General features: G+C 32.5%; 1 protein-coding gene across 1 annotated transcript in view; it reads left to right on the top strand.

The window, feature by feature from the left end:
* LOC144849959 (SID1 transmembrane family member 1-like) overlaps nt 1-14,665 on the top strand; it is a 64,221-nt gene extending 49,556 nt beyond the window's left edge. Inside the window, exons 18-24 of the mRNA XM_078707095.1 lie at nt 6,700-6,802; nt 12,102-12,175; nt 12,363-12,409; nt 12,688-12,793; nt 12,916-13,026; nt 13,158-13,271; nt 14,310-14,665. Coding sequence (XP_078563221.1) covers nt 6,700-6,802; nt 12,102-12,175; nt 12,363-12,409; nt 12,688-12,793; nt 12,916-13,026; nt 13,158-13,271; nt 14,310-14,372 — 618 coding nt within the window. The 3' untranslated portion in view covers nt 14,373-14,665. The remainder of the gene's footprint in view (nt 1-6,699; nt 6,803-12,101; nt 12,176-12,362; nt 12,410-12,687; nt 12,794-12,915; nt 13,027-13,157; nt 13,272-14,309) is intronic.
* Nucleotides 14,666-18,460: the final 3,795 nt, after the last annotated feature.

Genomic DNA, 18,460 nt, shown 5'->3' with positions numbered 1-18,460 from the left:
TTTAAAGTGATGTTGTGAATAATGTTGCTGAACATTATATTTTCATTTGGATACACTTGCCAATTATAGGATGGAGAAACCCGGTCTCATTTGAGTGGAGTGTAGTTGTTTTACAGTTGTATCTTGCCATCAGGATTGAACTCTGACCTTGGGATTGGAAGGCAAGCATGTTAGCCCCACAACATATTGTTTAAAATCTGTTTGAATATTTAAATTCAAAATTGAAACTGAAAACAATTTACCTAGGTGTACTGTACAATGCTGACAACACTTTCTAATTTCAGAAGCACTTTAAATATTCTTTAATTGAAGAGAAATTGAAACAAGATTATCATTAATGATCCATCTTTAAAATAGGCTTTCATTTTAATTTTTAAACAAAAGAAATTATTAATATTTTGATTCGTGAAGTTTTTAATACTGGTATTATAGTTTTGAATTATCTCACCATAATGCAGAATTAAATATTCCATTTAGACACGTATAAAACCTCCATGATAAAAATAAGAAAGAAGTCTTAAATCTTTTGCCAATGATGTCAGATTTAATTAATTTGTAGAGTCACTGCCCATTCCAAGACCTTGTCACAGTGTCTTCTTTGGGAAGTCAGTCACTTTTTTTTCTAATTTATCGGCTTAATTGTACATGTGGTTGTCATGTGCGAGTGATCAGCGGCAAAACTAAATAAAGCAATTTCTAGTTTCCATTTCACGTAGGATGTAATTTTGAGCGAAAAAAAATAAAATCATTTGGCACTTGATGTTATCTTCCATTTACATATTAATATATTTGACAGGAAATGTTGCCCTCTTTGAAAAGTTGACCAAATCTGGGTTATTCAGTTGTGTGGGCTTGATTTTTTTTTATACAAATTTTATTTTTCCTTGCATGTAATAATGTTTAAAATAATAATTATAATAATGCAGTATGTGACTACTACATTTGTGAGGATAAATTATAAATCCTTGAAGCTTTAAAAAAAAACCTTACCAAGGTCTCATAATTGTCAATATAGATCTAGGATATATGTATTAAATGGTTTAATACACTTTTAATCATTTTCAAATTATTATTATGTTTTAATGTTTTGTTGGCCATGAAGATTATAAGCTGTATGTTGTTAAAATGATAATTAACTATTGGCTGTTGGCAGTGATGAGCATAGGTATAATGATAGCTATGCTGTTTGGCCATGAGGGTACAAATCAGTGGGTTTAGTCTTATTAGATTATTTCATTTACACTCTTAAGAATATGACTAGACATTTCTAAGCTTTAAAGGTGTACATCAGAGTCAAATGGGCACCCATCGTCCCCAGGTCTGTCATCAGGAGCGCTATGCACTCACTTATCCTTGTGATCAAATGCTCGAATCAAACAAACAATAAAAATGACTAGACAGTTATATTTTTAACAATGAAAATAATTGAGTTGAGAGTACAGGGTGTAGAAAGATGTACTAGCATTAGCAAGGTTGCTGTTTTAGTAGCTTTTTGCTTTAAATTCCGTTTTTACTAGTAAAATTTATATTGATTTATCATCATTCCCTAGTATGAACAGGTCTTAAATAACGTAAGGCTATATTCACACTACTTTACTGTGCATTAAAGCAGCTGCTGTATTATGACATTTGTTCACATGAATTCAAATCAACATTCACATCTTTGCAGCTGTTCATGTTCCTTGTACAACATTCTGTAGTATGAACAGGCCTTAAATAACGTAAGGCTATGTTCACACTACTTTACTGTGCATTAAAGCAGCTGCTGTATTATGACATTTGTTCACATGAATTCAAATCAACATTTACATCTTTGCATCTGTTCATGTTCCTTGTACAACATTCTTCACAATCAAACTAATTTGTTTTTTCCATCCATTTTTATTAGTTATTGATAACCATGTTGTTTTGAGTACCTATAAGTCATAATTATTTTTCTAAGACGCATCTTTCGCTCTCTCTGGGGACTTAATCTTAGATAAGAACCAAGGTAAAACTTGTCGTTATTAGAACATTCATCTTGTAGGAAACAGGTTTAAGAATTGGCGCACTAAGATGTCAAGTTGTGATTGTCGGTGGTTTTATTTCTATTTTCATTTTAGAACACGATACTTTAATTATTAACGCCAGGTGGTTGTATGGTGGAAGTGAGAATGTATTAATCATTTTCCTACTGTTTTTAAAATCTGTATGTATTATTTCCTTGTTGGGGTTCAATATTTCTTTAATCTCTATATTTTCTACTAACTTTATTGAGCTGAGAGAAGCTATCATATTTACTTGTTCTTTTTTGTTTGAGTGTAACTAACTAAGGAAAAGTTAGCGTTACCCGAATGCTCTGCAATTTCTTTCTGACTCACTGTTTTACTTTATCGTTTTGATTTAGTTTTTTGCTTTTTATTTGTATCTCGATTGAGATCCAGCCACTAATACCCACAGCATTTTAATTTTTTCAGTAATTTGCTTTTCGATTTATATTAAAATAACTATAGGTTTTACATTAGTTGTATGTGAATTGGTGCAGTTGGGTGAGAATCATTATGATACAGGCCCATTAATCTTATTCAAAGCACTACTTCCTTGATTATTATTATTTCAAGGAGGGGCTAACATGTGTGAGGACATTGAGTCTAGTAGGGGTCATGAATTAATGTGAGGACATTGAGTCTAGTAGGGATCGTGAATCATGTTTGCCCTCCTGAGAGGAACCAGATGAAAAGGGGGACGTGTGAAGGGGTGTAATAATGGGATTCTTGGTACATTAATTGGGTGTACAGTATGTGTGGATGTTAGCATTAGTCATTCTTAAGTGCATGAACATTTCATAAATATGTATAAAAAAGATTCAATTAATTTATTAAGCCATAAAAATATACAGTAAAATACAAGATAAGAAAATGAATTTCATCGTCGGCTATGGACGCCAAAAGAAAACTCAATTACTATTATTAGCCTGTGGGCTTGAAAGTCCAAACTAAGAAATTCAAATATAAAAATACTATAATACTATATATACACCTTCCAGTGTCTATGGAAGATATATACTTTGGTGGAGGAGACATTAAAATATATTCTTTGCAATGAAATGAAATGTCACCTGGAAATAGGGACAATATGGTCTGGAGATATTGAGGATAGGGACAGGTCTCATGGAGATAGGGACAAGGTCTCATGGGGATAGGGACATGGTCTCATGAGGATAGGGACAGGTCTCATGGAGATAGGGACATGGTCTCATGAGGATAGGGACAGGTCTCATGGAGATAGGGACAAGGTCTCATGAGGATAGAGACATGGTCTCATGGGGATAGAGACATGGTCTCATGGGGATAGGGACAAGGTCTCATGGACATAGCAACAATATTTTATCAAATCATGTTGATTTCAGCAGAGAAAAGTGATTCCTAATTTTAGCTTTTATTTGTACAGTTTGTTGATGCCTACAGTATTTGAGTCATTTTATGACCAGGGGTCACTAAGTCTCATGGGAGGGGATGTAAAGTCTGGGGAGGGGGGCTGGGGGTTCAAGGAGAGATAGTGTAAGATTAAGTTAAGTAGGTCAACATTTTTTGAGGGGTGGAACATATCTAAAGGTTGAGTCATAGTTTAAATGTATACAGATTAATATTAACTTTATGGTGATAAAAATTAAATCTGTTCTGGCTGTCCACCCTTAACTTTTTAAAAAGCCCTCTAAGCTTTTTATAACTACATCCATGCCGTTTAATGATGATGAATAAATAATGAGATAATGATAAAACTTGATAATTACATACATACAGGGGAGATGGTAAACCTACACAAATGGTGTTTAGCAGAGCTCTTCTAAGCTTCTGGTAACATCTTCATCATGTCTTTTAATAATTTGATAATACATAATCATACATAGGAGACTGCTAACCTACACAAATGGTGTTATGGGTGTTTAGCAGAGCCCCTCTAAGCTTCTTGTAACATCTATGTGTTTTAATAATTTGATAATACATAATCATACATAGGAGACTGTTAACCTACACAAATGGTGTTATGGGTGGTTAGTAGAGGTGATTCATCGTATTGTATGTAATTACATTGCAGGATGTTTGCATCGATTGGTAGATAATCGCTTTCCTGCCAATTTATATTGCTTTTAAATAATAATAATATGTCATTTTTATTAATAATTTAAAGCACTTTGCTGCATTATTGCGCTATTACTATAGCACCTGTTGAGGACTTCATTGTGTTGTTGTATTCAGTGTGTTTACACTTATGTGCCTATTTGAATTGCAATCTATTGAATGTTTCTTTAAACTAAGCTAAATAGTGACACCAATACCTCTTTCTGTCCCTTTGCACAGGAAATTTATTCATATATATAGGCCACTGGCGCTGAATATGCACATACAGTATTAAGTTAATACATTATTCGTACATCGATAAATAGTGATGTCTATTTTCAAAAGCAAAATATACAAATTTATATAATACATTTGATATATTAATATTTGACATGAGTAAACATAACTTATGAAAATGGAATTGGTCTTCAACTGAATTATTATTGAAAATTTTACCTTTGAAACGAGCGAGACACAATATATTTACACATTTACCCCTATTCAGTGGACACACCTTACTTTTATTTGTCTCAAATGTGTCCCCTAAATATTTATTTATTTTTATAAATTATAATTTATTGACCACAAAAAAAAACAAATTGTAAATAATTGGTAATGAAAGCCAGGCCAAGAGGAAGCAATTAGGCTAATTATACTTTCCGTGTTTTTTCAACATGTTACATATGGTGGATGTCATTTGAAGCCCACACCCCACCTAGACCCTATCTTGAACATCCAGATATATATAACAGTGACTCATGCTATATAAAGTTATACTTAAGTTGCTTATTGAGTTCAATGGGGTTTTTTTTCTCTGCTATCGGAACATTTGAGTCACTGTGTTGTCTCCTCGTTGAAATTTATGAGCGTTCCCTTGTCACAATCATTTAAAATACTTCGGTGATTCTCGGTTTGGAGCAGGTGTGAGACTCGTTGAGTACGGTAGCAATCCTAAGATGCATCAATTGATTAACCTCTTGAGTCCGTAATGTTCAGCAAAATAAAATGTTCTTTTCCTGTAGTTGATTATGTTTCCTCTCCTGCTGGACGTTTGCTGACTGATTTGTAATAGTATCTGCTTTTAGAAATCTACAACATAATTAATACCTTTATTTAATAATCATGCTCGTAGCCAGAATATTTAGACAGCATTCGTTGTTCCTCAAAGGGGCAATCATTAACACAAGCTAGGACAAATTTTTCAGTTTTAATAAATTTATTCACTTCCAAAAAAAAAAAAAAATATTATTGCAATTATAAAAACAAAACGCTTATTTTTAACCAAAAGCAAGTATTTTTTGCTTTAAATTACATTTTTTCAGGTAAATCTTTTTTTTATTCGATCCAGTTTTTGGTCAAAGTGAATAACTATTACGTGACATTAAAATGGCATATTCAACTAAAAATTTGGGGGAAAAATTGTTTAGGAGGACAATATATCTTCTAAAATCTGAAGAACATTTTCCAAAAGTTTCCACAAATGTGTCCTCTGTCGCACATTACCAAGGATTTCACTCAGTTTCTGAGTGTTTGATTGATTTCTTTAGTTTTCCTTTGGATTTATATAATGATTATATATCACAGGAAACAGGTCCATCCAGATTCTCCCAAAAGGATGGGTGTGAGAGCAATACTTCTTCACATATCTCGTCTGAATCATTTTAATTAAATTTTACACAACCTTGAGTTATTAAAAAAATGTTCTTGAACTTTGCTCTCATTTTAATCGAGTTTGCATTTAAAAATTTAATTTTCATTGAGTTATCAAGAAATTATTACACGATAGTTGTTTCAGAGTTGTCAAAATGTTATTAAAAGTTTACGTTTTTATAAATGTTGACAGATTTTGAAAAGTTTAAGACCACGCCTTATGGCAACACCTCATACATTCATTATTTATTTTTATACGTGGACATATCATACAAACAAAAAGTAAACAGAATTGTGTTGTTATTTAATTTTTTTTACTTTATAAAAGCTGTTTACACGCATTAGAGTTTAAGAGTGGCAATGTGATTCAAGTAAATGTTTATATGACATTTTTTTTAAACCAAACCCGACAAAACAATTACAGCAGATATCTGATCAAAGTTGAAACTCAATAAAAAATTTAAATTGTTCAAAATCCCTTATATAAAAACCACAACCTTATAGTCAGCCCTCTGAATAGAAACATACAACACACATTGTCAACCAAGTCCCCGAGGAGTGAACTCCCAAACTGCCGCATAATAGACGCCAAGCATATATAAAACACTTGGTGAGTGTATGACTCTGCACTTACGCAAACGGAATAACGTATTTGACAGCGTACTGATATCAGAAATAGGAGATAAGATGTTTCCTTTTTGCGAGACATGTTTGACATGAACGTCGTACGCGCACAGGAAGTAGATTTGAGAGTGTGATGTTTTTCGTGGCTTGTTCCCAACAGCTGAATAATCTAACATGAATGTCACATTTATTATTCTTGGGTTCAAGTTTTTTTTTTTGTTGTTGACATGTTTTTAAACATTGTTGGCAATGCAGTTCTGCTGTTATATATTTAGATATCATTTTTTATGAAATTAATTTTCCTCATTATAATTTTTTCTTTCAGGTGTTAAATTCGCTGTGGTTTTATCTTGTGTATGCATTTGTACACTTCTCATTGTGCTTAGTGCTAAGTGCTCAGATCTATTATATGGGCCAGTGGAAACTAGGTATGTATTTATTTCTGGTATATTATCTATAAACTTTTGCTATCTTTGAGCTTGGTTTAGTACTTTCTCAGCTTATAATGTGGAGCAATTTGTGATGATGACCTATGACCTATGCGTAATGTGTTGGTCTTCATCTGGACATAGACTCTAGCAAAGATTGTGGAATCAAGAATCAAGTGATAAGCATGTCCCAATGTCCCCATTTTTTAACAAGTCCCTAGGTCATAGGTCATCCCAATGTCACCATTTTTTTAACAAGTTCCTAGGTCATAGGTCATCGTAAATCAAAAGATTTGTACTATCTAAATGAAATCTGCTAAAGCTGATGTGTTACTGTATTATTTCTCAACACATTCTTTACATTCAACACATGACAGTACTTGTATTCTGGAACTTGAGTATCCGGCAATTTTCTAGTTCTGTATTGATTGTTATTTGTCAAATACTGACAATTGGTAAACTTTAATTTTGCACAAATTGAATGGTTTAAAATATAACATATTGGTATTCAGATAGTATTGTTTAAAGAAATATAAATTACATTGTTTACTACTAAACACTCTACCAAAAAAGTTCCAAAGTAAAAAAAAAAAGATTATGTCTGTCGACTTTAATAAAGTATTTTATCCTTGTTATGTCTTTATAAACTGAAATATGCCATCCATCCGCTGTCCACTAAGCACGCATCTTAGACAGATAGACACTTGTACTGGATGAGGAATCATATCTTTTAGCACTACTCTAGTATAACCCTATATAGGGGATATCCCTATTAAGAGCATGTCCATATAATAAGGACACTAGTGTGTGATCCTAAGGTACACACTATAGGAGTAGTAGTATGTGTACACTATAATAGCTAAACTGCGATTTCTAGTATTAGAAAATGACCAGTTTTAACAAAATATTTTTAACCTGAATATAGTTTTTGCTTTAAAAAGAGATTCTTTAAAATATTACTGGAATATCATAGAGTATGACTGGAGAGAAGTCATTGGAGAAAAATTATTAAATGCATGTTAAAACAATGTGTTTCAGCTTTATGGGATATCTTGGTATCTTTGTTTGAGTACCGAAAAAAAAATAAAAACACAAGGAAAGTGTTCTTATAATTTCCATCCACTCCAAACTTCAATATGTTGTGGTTGTTGGATGCATTTTTTATAATATTTTTAATTACCAAAGATTATAAACAGTCACTCGCATTATTTTCAATTTCAACATTATTTTATAAAATGCCACCACATTGATTTAAGTATTTGTTGCTTTAAATTACCTTTTTTCAGGTAAAATAACTATTATGTGACAATAAAATGACACATTCAGAAACAAATTTGAAATAAAAAATATTTGTCAATAAGCGAGCAGCGTTTTTTGTAAAGAATATTTCTTGTTTATAATATTTTTAATTACCAAAGATTATAAACAGTCACTTGCATTATTTTCAATTTCAACATTATTTTATAAAATGCCACCACATTGTTGGCAATAAATCTCCCAGCTTGTTTTAATATTGTTATCATTGTGTCATCACTGTCGTTATTTAATTATCATTGTCATAATTACTGACATGAAGTATATATAGGTCGTTGTCTCTTGTCAATACCCAATGACCCTTTTCTTTATCCATATCTATTGGTACGTTGTCTGTGAGTAACCTTTTTAAAGCCGTCACCTAAATCGCCGATGTCAATGACTGTTTTATATCGAAACAAGGAAATAATTAATAATATTTTTTTTTATTTTTTGGTTTTTCACATTTGTATTGTTCGTGATTTTTAAAACATTATTTTTAAACTCTGAGTAGTAGCGCTATTTACATGTGTCTCCTTCGGTTAATGTTGTTTGAATGATTTCAGATTGCAGAATAAAAATGAAAAAAATATAGGATATAACTTTAAATTTTAAGAAAAAGTTAGCGAACATAAGGGATATTTTCAGTCAAGTTTTATTTGCAAACATTCTAGAAAATCTTGGATGATATTTATTTATTCTTTCTTTTGATTGGATTGCATTTTCAAAATGGTCCAGTTACAAGTTTTAAAAGTAAAAAAAAATTATAGCATATATACAGAAAAATAAAAGCATACATAGGCTTAATTTGAAAGATGTATACAGAACAGTTAAAAACAAATTTTCTTTTGTATAAACAACATACATACATACATGATAATTGACTTTAATTTCTTTCCAGTCGTTCGATCTTAGGTGAATTAATCCTTGTTAAGACTAAATTCTAATTAATTAACAACAATTTACAGTATCAAGTGATATCCATGATGTTGCAAATTTTTAATCTAAAGTAATTTAAAATCTGAACATCTTGAGGCGGAAGATTTCCTATTTTAATCGGCCATCCTTGTTTGTTGTTGATAGGTGTTCATAGCACGACAACACCTTGATGCGTTTACCGCACGGTAGCGCCCTAAGTTATCAAAGACTTCACACGTATCGCCGTGGAGATCTGTTATCAACTTTATCTCGGGTTATCCTTCGTAATTAACCAATCACTGGACAGTAATTTAATAATTGAGGATTTTGTTCTTTATCATTTTCACCACCTTGGTAATATCGTCAAACGTTATCGCTAATATCGTCCTTGATGATACATTAATTTTTAATTTTATTAAGTTAATTACAAAAAAAGAAATGATAATGAAGTAATCTAAACGATAAAATTATGATGTAACTTATTAATCATTAATTTGACAATAATCTTTATGATTATCTCATTTTACGTGAACAACTTAGAAGTTAAGCACACATGAGGTGTTAACAAAGATAGGATAACACAATTAAAGCCATTTATCTTTTAATCAAGTTTTATTACAATTATGTCAAATCCTATTATAATAAATGTGTGCAATTGTACACGTACATTCATTAATAGGATTTACGTGTTAAATAGGTTTTGGTAGTTTTCTAAATAAATGTATAATTATTAATCCTTTTTTATATATTTAATGCATACTTTATTTCAAATTCAACTAAAACATGCTTGTTTTTATTCCAAGGTGAATTCAATTAACGAATATTTTTTAATCTTGTTCCTGGATTTTTAGATTATCTTCTTGCTTCAGGTAGAAATAATTACATAATGTTGTCATTTATAACATTATAATGTTGTCATTTATAACATTAATCATTAATTATAACGTCATTTATAATGTGCATTCATCATACATTAACCTTAACTGTAGTGGTACAGTATCGTGGTACAGTATCTTGGTACGTATATGCTCGTTGCAAATCGCAAAGAGTTGGGTTCAAATCATGTAGGGGGTTGATAAGGAAAGAAATATGTAAAATGTTTATGCCTAGATTCGGTCCAGTGGCCAGAGAAAAGTCTGGGCTATGATACACTTTCTGGATCAAAGCTATATGGAGTAAAGCTTATTTTTTACTCCATAGTTCTGTACTGAATTTAAAGTGTGAACCATTCTGTCTCATTTTTTCACAATGTTTGTTTGGCCACTGGACCGGAATCCGGACTTATGTAGAAATCAAATTATAAGCAAAGGGGCAGACAATCATGCAAAATGCATGCTGGGAAGAATAGCGATGGTGTATATACATGTTTTGTTGCAAAGTACCATATTATAAACCCATGACCAAAACTGAACTGGCAAATAACTGGTAAATGTCCCAAAACCAAGTCCGAAATTCTGTCCTAATATATTAAAATACATACTAAAAACCAGACTACAATTGTAAAACTCTGTCTACACTATCAAACTAGTTTGACAAAGTATGATATGCCTAAATATGGTAGTGCTATGACATCATCATGTCCATATATGGGCACATCACATAAAGTTTGATAGTGTAGACAGAGCTTTAGCCAGTCTGATGATATCTCTGGTTTTGACGAAATTCTTTGTGAATTGAGATAAAAATTAATAATCATGTTAATTAAATAAATTTCAAAATGTCTGCCTACTGGCACTATAAATCACAAGATCCGGAAGAAAATCAATTTTGCATAATTAAGCAATTATTGTAATTGCATTTTCAACTTCCAAATATTATTTTTGGAATATTTTATGGATCCGGAGGGTGCTTTCAACAACTGTAGTCATTACCTTTGACATGAAGCAGATACTCTTGGTTTTATCCTGCCATGCTATCTAACCTTGTGATGTGAGAGTTATTTATATATATATATATCACTGTAGGTAAAGCTATGCTAACTTTTCTGGCTGTTTTACTTCATCGTTTTGATTTAGCTTTTCGCCTTTTTTGTATCTCTATTGAGATCCAGCCACTGATACCCACAGCATTGTCATTTTTTCAGTAATTTTCCTGTGGATTTATATATCACTGTAGAAGTATATATGTGGATATTTAGGTAACTTAACATTTAAGAATGCAGTATACTCTTTGAAAAAGAGTAGATATTATCTACCAATGTACTCCCCAAATCACCACTAGAAGGACTCCACCAGAAACAAGTTTACAGACTTAGTGGGCTATTCTTGGCGTGTAATAAAAAAAACTACAACATTTGTATGCATATTTTGGCTGTTTGATATAAAAATTGGAATCTTGGGGGAGCAAGTCATTTGCTGCTTAGCCATGGCCACTCGTTCAACTTCAATTAAAGCCTATATAATATCTGCTGTTAATTTTTAGTTTTTTATCTAACTTTACAGTTATTACTAACATGGTGTATATTTTAAGATGTGTTATTTTTAAATAATTCAATTATTTTTGTTTTTATTTAAACATATGTCATGTTTAGTATTTGACTAACATATTTTGTTTTGGTATAGTATGTAAAGGATATAATTGGTAGTTTTTAATAAGTTCTAAGTTCTAATCTGATAAGCACTTCAGCGCCACTACAATACAAGTTTAATTGAAGATGTGTGTATGGAAGCACCTATCAATCTAAAGCTCTGTCTAAAGCACTATCAAACTTTTTTGTGACAACAAAATTTGATGTGCCCATATATGGACACGATGACATCATATCACTACCATATTTGGGCATATCACTACCATATTTGGGCACCTCACACAAGTTTGATAGTGTAGACAAAGCTTGACCTCCTTCATAATATCCCCAAACTAATCTATCCTTGATGTTGCACTCAATTTATAATAAGTTAATTACAACAAAAGGATGAATGAATAATCATTAATTGAACAATAATCTGAATGATTATCTTGTTTTACATGAAGATTACCAAATTATCAACAATTATAAACATCATAGGATATTGAAAATCCAAATTTACTTGCTATACTTTGATGTCTGATTTCCATGAAATAAAAAACTTATTATCTTTATGTTCAGATTTTGGAATATTTAAACGAATTTGGTATTTAATCCGGACTGACTTTCTCCGATGCTCTAAACCAGTTTATACCGTAAGAACTTTTCCTATTCTTATTTCCAAAAATCTTCCAGAGAAACTGCTTTAAATGTTTTGTGATATGTTAATTATTTGATGGTGGTACAAATTCAACATTATAGTATATATGATATATGTCCTGCCAACTTCTCTATTGTTTCTGTTGTTTTAATTCACTATTGTTTTTCCTTCTACGTTTACAGGATAGGATGGTAGTACTCCTAATAGGAAATGCTGTCAATTGGTCACTGTAAGTAATTAAAATCATACCTTACCTCGGCTCCATTATCTCCTGTTGGCCTTCCTCAAGCCTCTGCCATTCTATTCTGCTCTGCACAATCCTAGCCCGCTCTGCACAATCCTAGCCCAAGTTGTTCCTGTATGCGATATAATATCGTACCTCCATCATAATCATATCATAACTCAGGAATATCCTCATTCAAAAATACTCGTTCGAATATATAAATGTTTTTTATTTATATTCACTGCAGCTTTTTAACTTAAACTTATATATTTTTTTTTTTTCAGAATAATACTTGGTCTTGTTAAACAACCGAAGGACTTTGCTTCGTTCCTGCTAGCAATATTCATTGTGAATCTACTCCTGTATCTCATGTTCTACATTATAATGAAGGTAACCTCCATTTTTCTTTCTTAGCATTATTCATTGTGAATCTACTTTGTTTACATTATCAAATTATAAAGCACAACAGCTTTCAAACCAGGTTTAATAACTTTTTTATTTTCTGTTTTCAGATTCGTTGTAAAGAACGCATCATCCCCGTAGCTATCATATTCCTTGTATGTACTGGTATCATCTGGATTTTCGCTCTGTATTTCTTCTCACTTGGTCTCACTCAATGGCAGGTAAGTACTATGAAGGGTCAAGGGACAAGTCTGATGTCCAAGCTGCTAGAAACACTGGGGTTTTTTATTTCCTTGTCTGTTTTCTCTTGTTCACCTGTTTACGATGAATATTTTTTCTTTCTGTTTTTCAGAAAACTCCAGCACAATCTCGAGAAGGTAATGAGGAGTGCATCCTGATGGGTTTTTATGACGGCCATGACATCTGGCACTTCCTCTCTGCGGCTGCCATGTTCTTCTCTTTTATGGTGAGTTTATTTTACTTTTCTCCCCAGTATGAAGAAAAATATGCCTTGAGCATATCTCAACTGCTTCCCGAGACATAACATCTTCCTCAAGATGTGTGCTGTTCCAAGGATGGCCCACATTTGAGCGCTCCGTACAATGTCCGGTACATTTAATTTTTCATGCCATGTTTTTGCATTTTTGGAAGAAAACTGCAAAGAATAAGTGCCATGACATTTTTATTGGGATATTTAATGAATATATATTTTACCATTTCAATCCCTTATTAAAGCCCCCTTCCCTACGTTTTTTAGATCTAATTTAAGATCACAAACTATATTTAATGTAAAAATAATACTATATGGTCCTATTGCGATAACTTTTTGCGTCTTTAAACGGTTAAAAATGTGAAAAATAAGTCGATTCTAATAATTATAGCGGCCCGCTATAAATCCCAAAATGCATTGCGCGCGGATTGATATTTTTGTTTTTCACCTGTAATTCGCCCACTTTTCGATCGATCGTGAGGCCAAAACAAATGGAAGACTCCTAACTTTTCAGCGAAAATACCGGGTTTTCCCCAATTTGTATCAACGGAGTCTGGCAAAAATAGAAAGACAATTAATGCAGCAACTATACAACGTCAGGCTAGGTATATAGCTAGCGTACGATGTTCGTACGTTACCGATGTTTACCAGCTAGGCCTACAAAACTAAGTCTAGCTAGGCTAGGCCTAAGACCGTCCACGAGAGGTCGATCGCCGCGAGCTACTTAGGTAGTGCATTGTTTCTCACTTTTTATCATAATTTACCATAAAACGTACATTTAAGACAAGGAATGACATGGTTTAATGGTTTAACCTAATATTAATAGGTGTTTGTGAGAGTTCAATAACAATACTGGTTTTTCCTATTCCTTTTGTTTGTGTTGTTTATCATCTTTATATTGATGTGGTTTTTTTTTTACTTTTACATTTATTATCTGAATACTGTAAATGTTTATTTAATTATTTGTACATATTTTAAGTTAATAACTTCTGTCTTTATTCTTTTTATTTTCAGCTTGTTCTTGTGTTAGATGACGATCTTGATAACAAACCAAGAACAGAGATTCAGGTCTTTTAATGAATATGTATTTATGCAAATCAACCTGCTGAATATGTATTTTATGCAAATCAACCTGCTGAATATTGCTATGTATTAAAAAGTAAAATGAAATCACATTGTATCTGCTGCCCTCAACATGAGTGTTGCTATCTCTTGTTGTTGGTTGTAGACAAGTTTTATACTGTGTAACCATGGTAAATGCGTGTATCCATTTTAATTTGTAGATATTAAGATAATGGTTTAAAAAATGTATTTTTGAGCAATAACCTTCAGTGTAGGGGTAAGAGGACAACAGTAACAGTATAGCAAAAGACTAGTATAAAAATGTATGCCCCTATTGTTGATGCACCGTTATAAATGATATGCACCTTTTGCCTTCCATCTCAAAATCCTTGGTTCGAATCATGCCAGACTCCAGGATTTAAACATAGTATTATCTCATAGAAATAGAATATTGATGTTTTATAAATGGTTTTTTTTTTTTTTTTTTGGTAAATGAAATGCAAATCAGATTATAAATGCAATCGCACTATTAGAAATAGTTTAAACTAGACCACGCATTCTAATGAGTACCGTTGATGGCGCTGTTGAGCCTGGCAGTTATAAATGCAATCGCACTATTAGAAATAGTTTAAACTAGACCACGCATTCTAATGAGTACCGTTGATGGCGCTGTTGAGCCTGGCAGTTATAAATGCAATCGCACTATTAGAAATAGTTTAAACTAGACCACGCATTCTAATGAGTACCGTTGATGGCGCTGTTGAGCCTGGCAGTTCAGAGCCATATATAGAGAGAGTTACGGCATTGCGTTCACAGATTTTAGAAAGTCACGTGCTGTGCACGCCGGCCATGTTTGTGTCCAACTATGCCTATGTAGCGTATGGAGTCGAGTCATTTGCTTAAAAATTGTATAACATTCACAAGGCTTTAAAAATCGAATTTAATATCAAAACAATCAATTTGTTTAAAGGTTTTTGGTAAGATAATAACGAAATCATAAAGTTACTGCGAACATGATTTTAAACAACAAAATGTAAAAACAATGCATTACTATAGAGAATCGCTGTACAAACTAAACGCGCACGCGTAGAGCGTGCATGGAGCGCACAACCAGAACCGTTCCGAAATTGCTATTTTTGTTGTTTTAAATCATGTTCGCAGTAACTTTACAATTTTTTTATTATTTTAACAAAAACCTTTAATCAAATTGATTGTTTTGATATTAAATTCGATAATTAAAGCCTTTTGAACATTATACATTTTCAAAACAAAAGACTCAACTCCATACGCTACATAGGAATAGTTGGACACAAACATGGCTTCTAATCCATTCGAAGTCGTAACTCTCTCAATATATGGCTCTGTGGCAGTTATAAATGCAATCGCACTATTAGAAATAGTTTAAACTAGACCACGCATTCTAATGAGTACCGTTGATGGCGCTGTTGAGCCTGGCAGTTATAAATGCAATCGCACTATTAGAAATAGTTTAAACTAAACCACGCATTCTAATGAGTACCGTTGATGGCGCTGTTGAGCCTGGCAGTTATAAATGCAATCGCACTATTAGAAATAGTTTAATCTAGAATCAATAAAACTACATTGAAAAGCGTTGATGGCGCTAATTTGAGTTAGGATTAAGATTGAATGTACATGCACTTTCAGTGGAACCCTTAAAATGTTATAAACCTTTAACAAAAAGTTTTGTCTACAGTAAATCAACTTGAATATAAACGTACTTAAACGAATGTGCAAAGTCTCTTTGAGTACACACATGCTAGGAATCTGGATCTTCCAATCATTTTCAAGCATTCATTTGGGGGGGGGGGGGGTGGTGGGGGGTGTAACATGTCAGATCATGAACAACATGTATAATGTTCAAAGTAGATTAATGATTAGATAATTAGATGAATAACATTCCACCAGATCATGGTAACATGGTGTTGGTGTTCATAGTTTAACATTCCACCAGATCATGGTAACATGGTGTTGGTGTTCATAGTTTAACATTCCACCAGATCATGGTAACATGGTGTTGGTGTTCATAGTTTAACATTCCACCAGATCATGGTAACATGGTGTTGGTGTTCATAGTTTAACATTCCACCAGATCATGGTAACATGGTGTTGGTGTTCATAGTTTAACATTCCACCAGATCATGGTAACATGGTGTTGGTGTTCATAGTTTAACATTCCACCAGATCATGGTAACATGGTGTTGGTGTTCATAGTTTAACATTCCACCAGATCATGGTAACATGGTGTTGGTGTTCATAGTTTAACATTCCACCAGATCATGGTAACATGGTGTTGGTGTTCATAGTTTAACATTCCACCAGATCATGGTAACATGGTGTTGGTGTTCATAGTTTAACATTCCACCAGATCATGGTAACATGGTGTTGGTGTTCATAGTTTAACATTCCACCAGATCATGGTAACATGGTGTTGGTGTTCATAGTTTAACATTCCACCAGATCATGGTAACATGGTGTTGGTGTTCATAGTTTAACATTCCACCAGATCATGGTAACATGGTGTTGGTGTTCATAGTTTAACATTCCACCAGATCATGGTAACATGGTGTTGGTGTTCATAGTTTAACATTCCACCAGATCATGGTAACATGGTGTTGGTGTTCATAGTTTAACATTCCACCAGATCATGGTAACATGGTGTTGGTGTTCATAGTTTAACATTCCACCAGATCATGGTAACATGGTGTTGGTGTTCATAGTTTAACATTCCACCAGATCATGGTAACATGGTGTTGGTGTTCATAGTTTAACATTCCACCAGATCATGGTAACATGGTGTTGGTGTTCATAGTTTAACATTCCACCAGATCATGGTAACATGGTGTTGGTGTTCATAGTTTAACATTCCACCAGATCATGGTAACATGGTGTTGGTGTTCATAGTTTAACATTCCACCAGATCATGGTAACATGGTGTTGGTGTTCATAGTTTTAAGACACCCAACGACTTTCAGAATTACTCGCCAATCCACAGAATTAAAGTATTACGAGTTCCAATGTAGATAATATAAAAGTTTCAATGCAAATATTGGAGATTGTGCAATTTATGTGAAAATATATAGAATAGTCTATAATTAATGGTAATTGTTGTACATAATAAGTTTATATGTTTCATTGATTTTAATTCTGTACCGTTCTCACGTGGCACTGGTATAAGATAACCAAAATAACAAACTGACTTGTACCCAATCAGTATGGTATAGAGTACAGTCAACTCTCCCAATACCGAACTCTCTGAAAACCGGAAACTCTCCCAATACCAGGCTTTCCTTTCCAAATAGTCCCAAATTAATTATTACCATTAAAAACACATTCTGAAGACTAGACTTTCTAGAAAACCAGACATATTAGGCCAGTCCAAAGGTGTCCGGTATTGGGGGAGTTGACTGTATACAGTACATGTTAAATCTTTAGTAATTAGACAAAAAGGATATAATTAGTTCAATTTATTAAAACAATTAAATTGGATTACTAACTTGTAAACTTTAAGTACTACGAACCGGATGAACATTTACGACGTAATTAGTGGTTTCTTTTGGTGGTTTACCTTTCTGTGTCCTTAATGCAATTTTTCTTAGGTAAACATAGAATTGATTAGAATCAATTATTATTAGCATTATATGTTTATATGTTGTTATAGAAACAACAAAAACATATATTTTAAAGAGCATTTTTATCAAAAATTGTGCCAGTATCGTATCTTTTTGGTTTGCTATAATTAATTAATCATTTTTTATATTAATATTTGATTGATTGTATTTATCTTGCTTTATTGTCCCACCCGGTTTACTTGTTCATTTATTAATGGCTCTAAAAATGTTTTCAATTAAAAAAAATACATTTTAGATTTTTTTTTTTTTATTTACAATTATTGTAATTTGTATATTAATCATAATACAGTAGAACTATATGAAAAAGACAGCTTCAGCATCCGATTGAAGTAGTGTAGTAGTAAGTTTACCCTTTTTAAAACTATCCCATGAATAGCAGTGTCTCAAAAGAGGTGTTTTACTGTAATCACTATGTCTCACTGTTGCAATTGCAATAATAATAATACTTACTTA

Source organism: Antedon bifida, chromosome 8 (genome assembly GCF_963402885.1).
Source record: "Antedon bifida chromosome 8, ecAntBifi1.1, whole genome shotgun sequence".
NCBI lineage: Eukaryota > Metazoa > Echinodermata > Crinoidea > Comatulida > Antedonidae > Antedon > Antedon bifida.
Note: the sequence above shows the minus strand (reverse complement) of the source record. Positions and strands in the feature narration are given on the sequence as shown.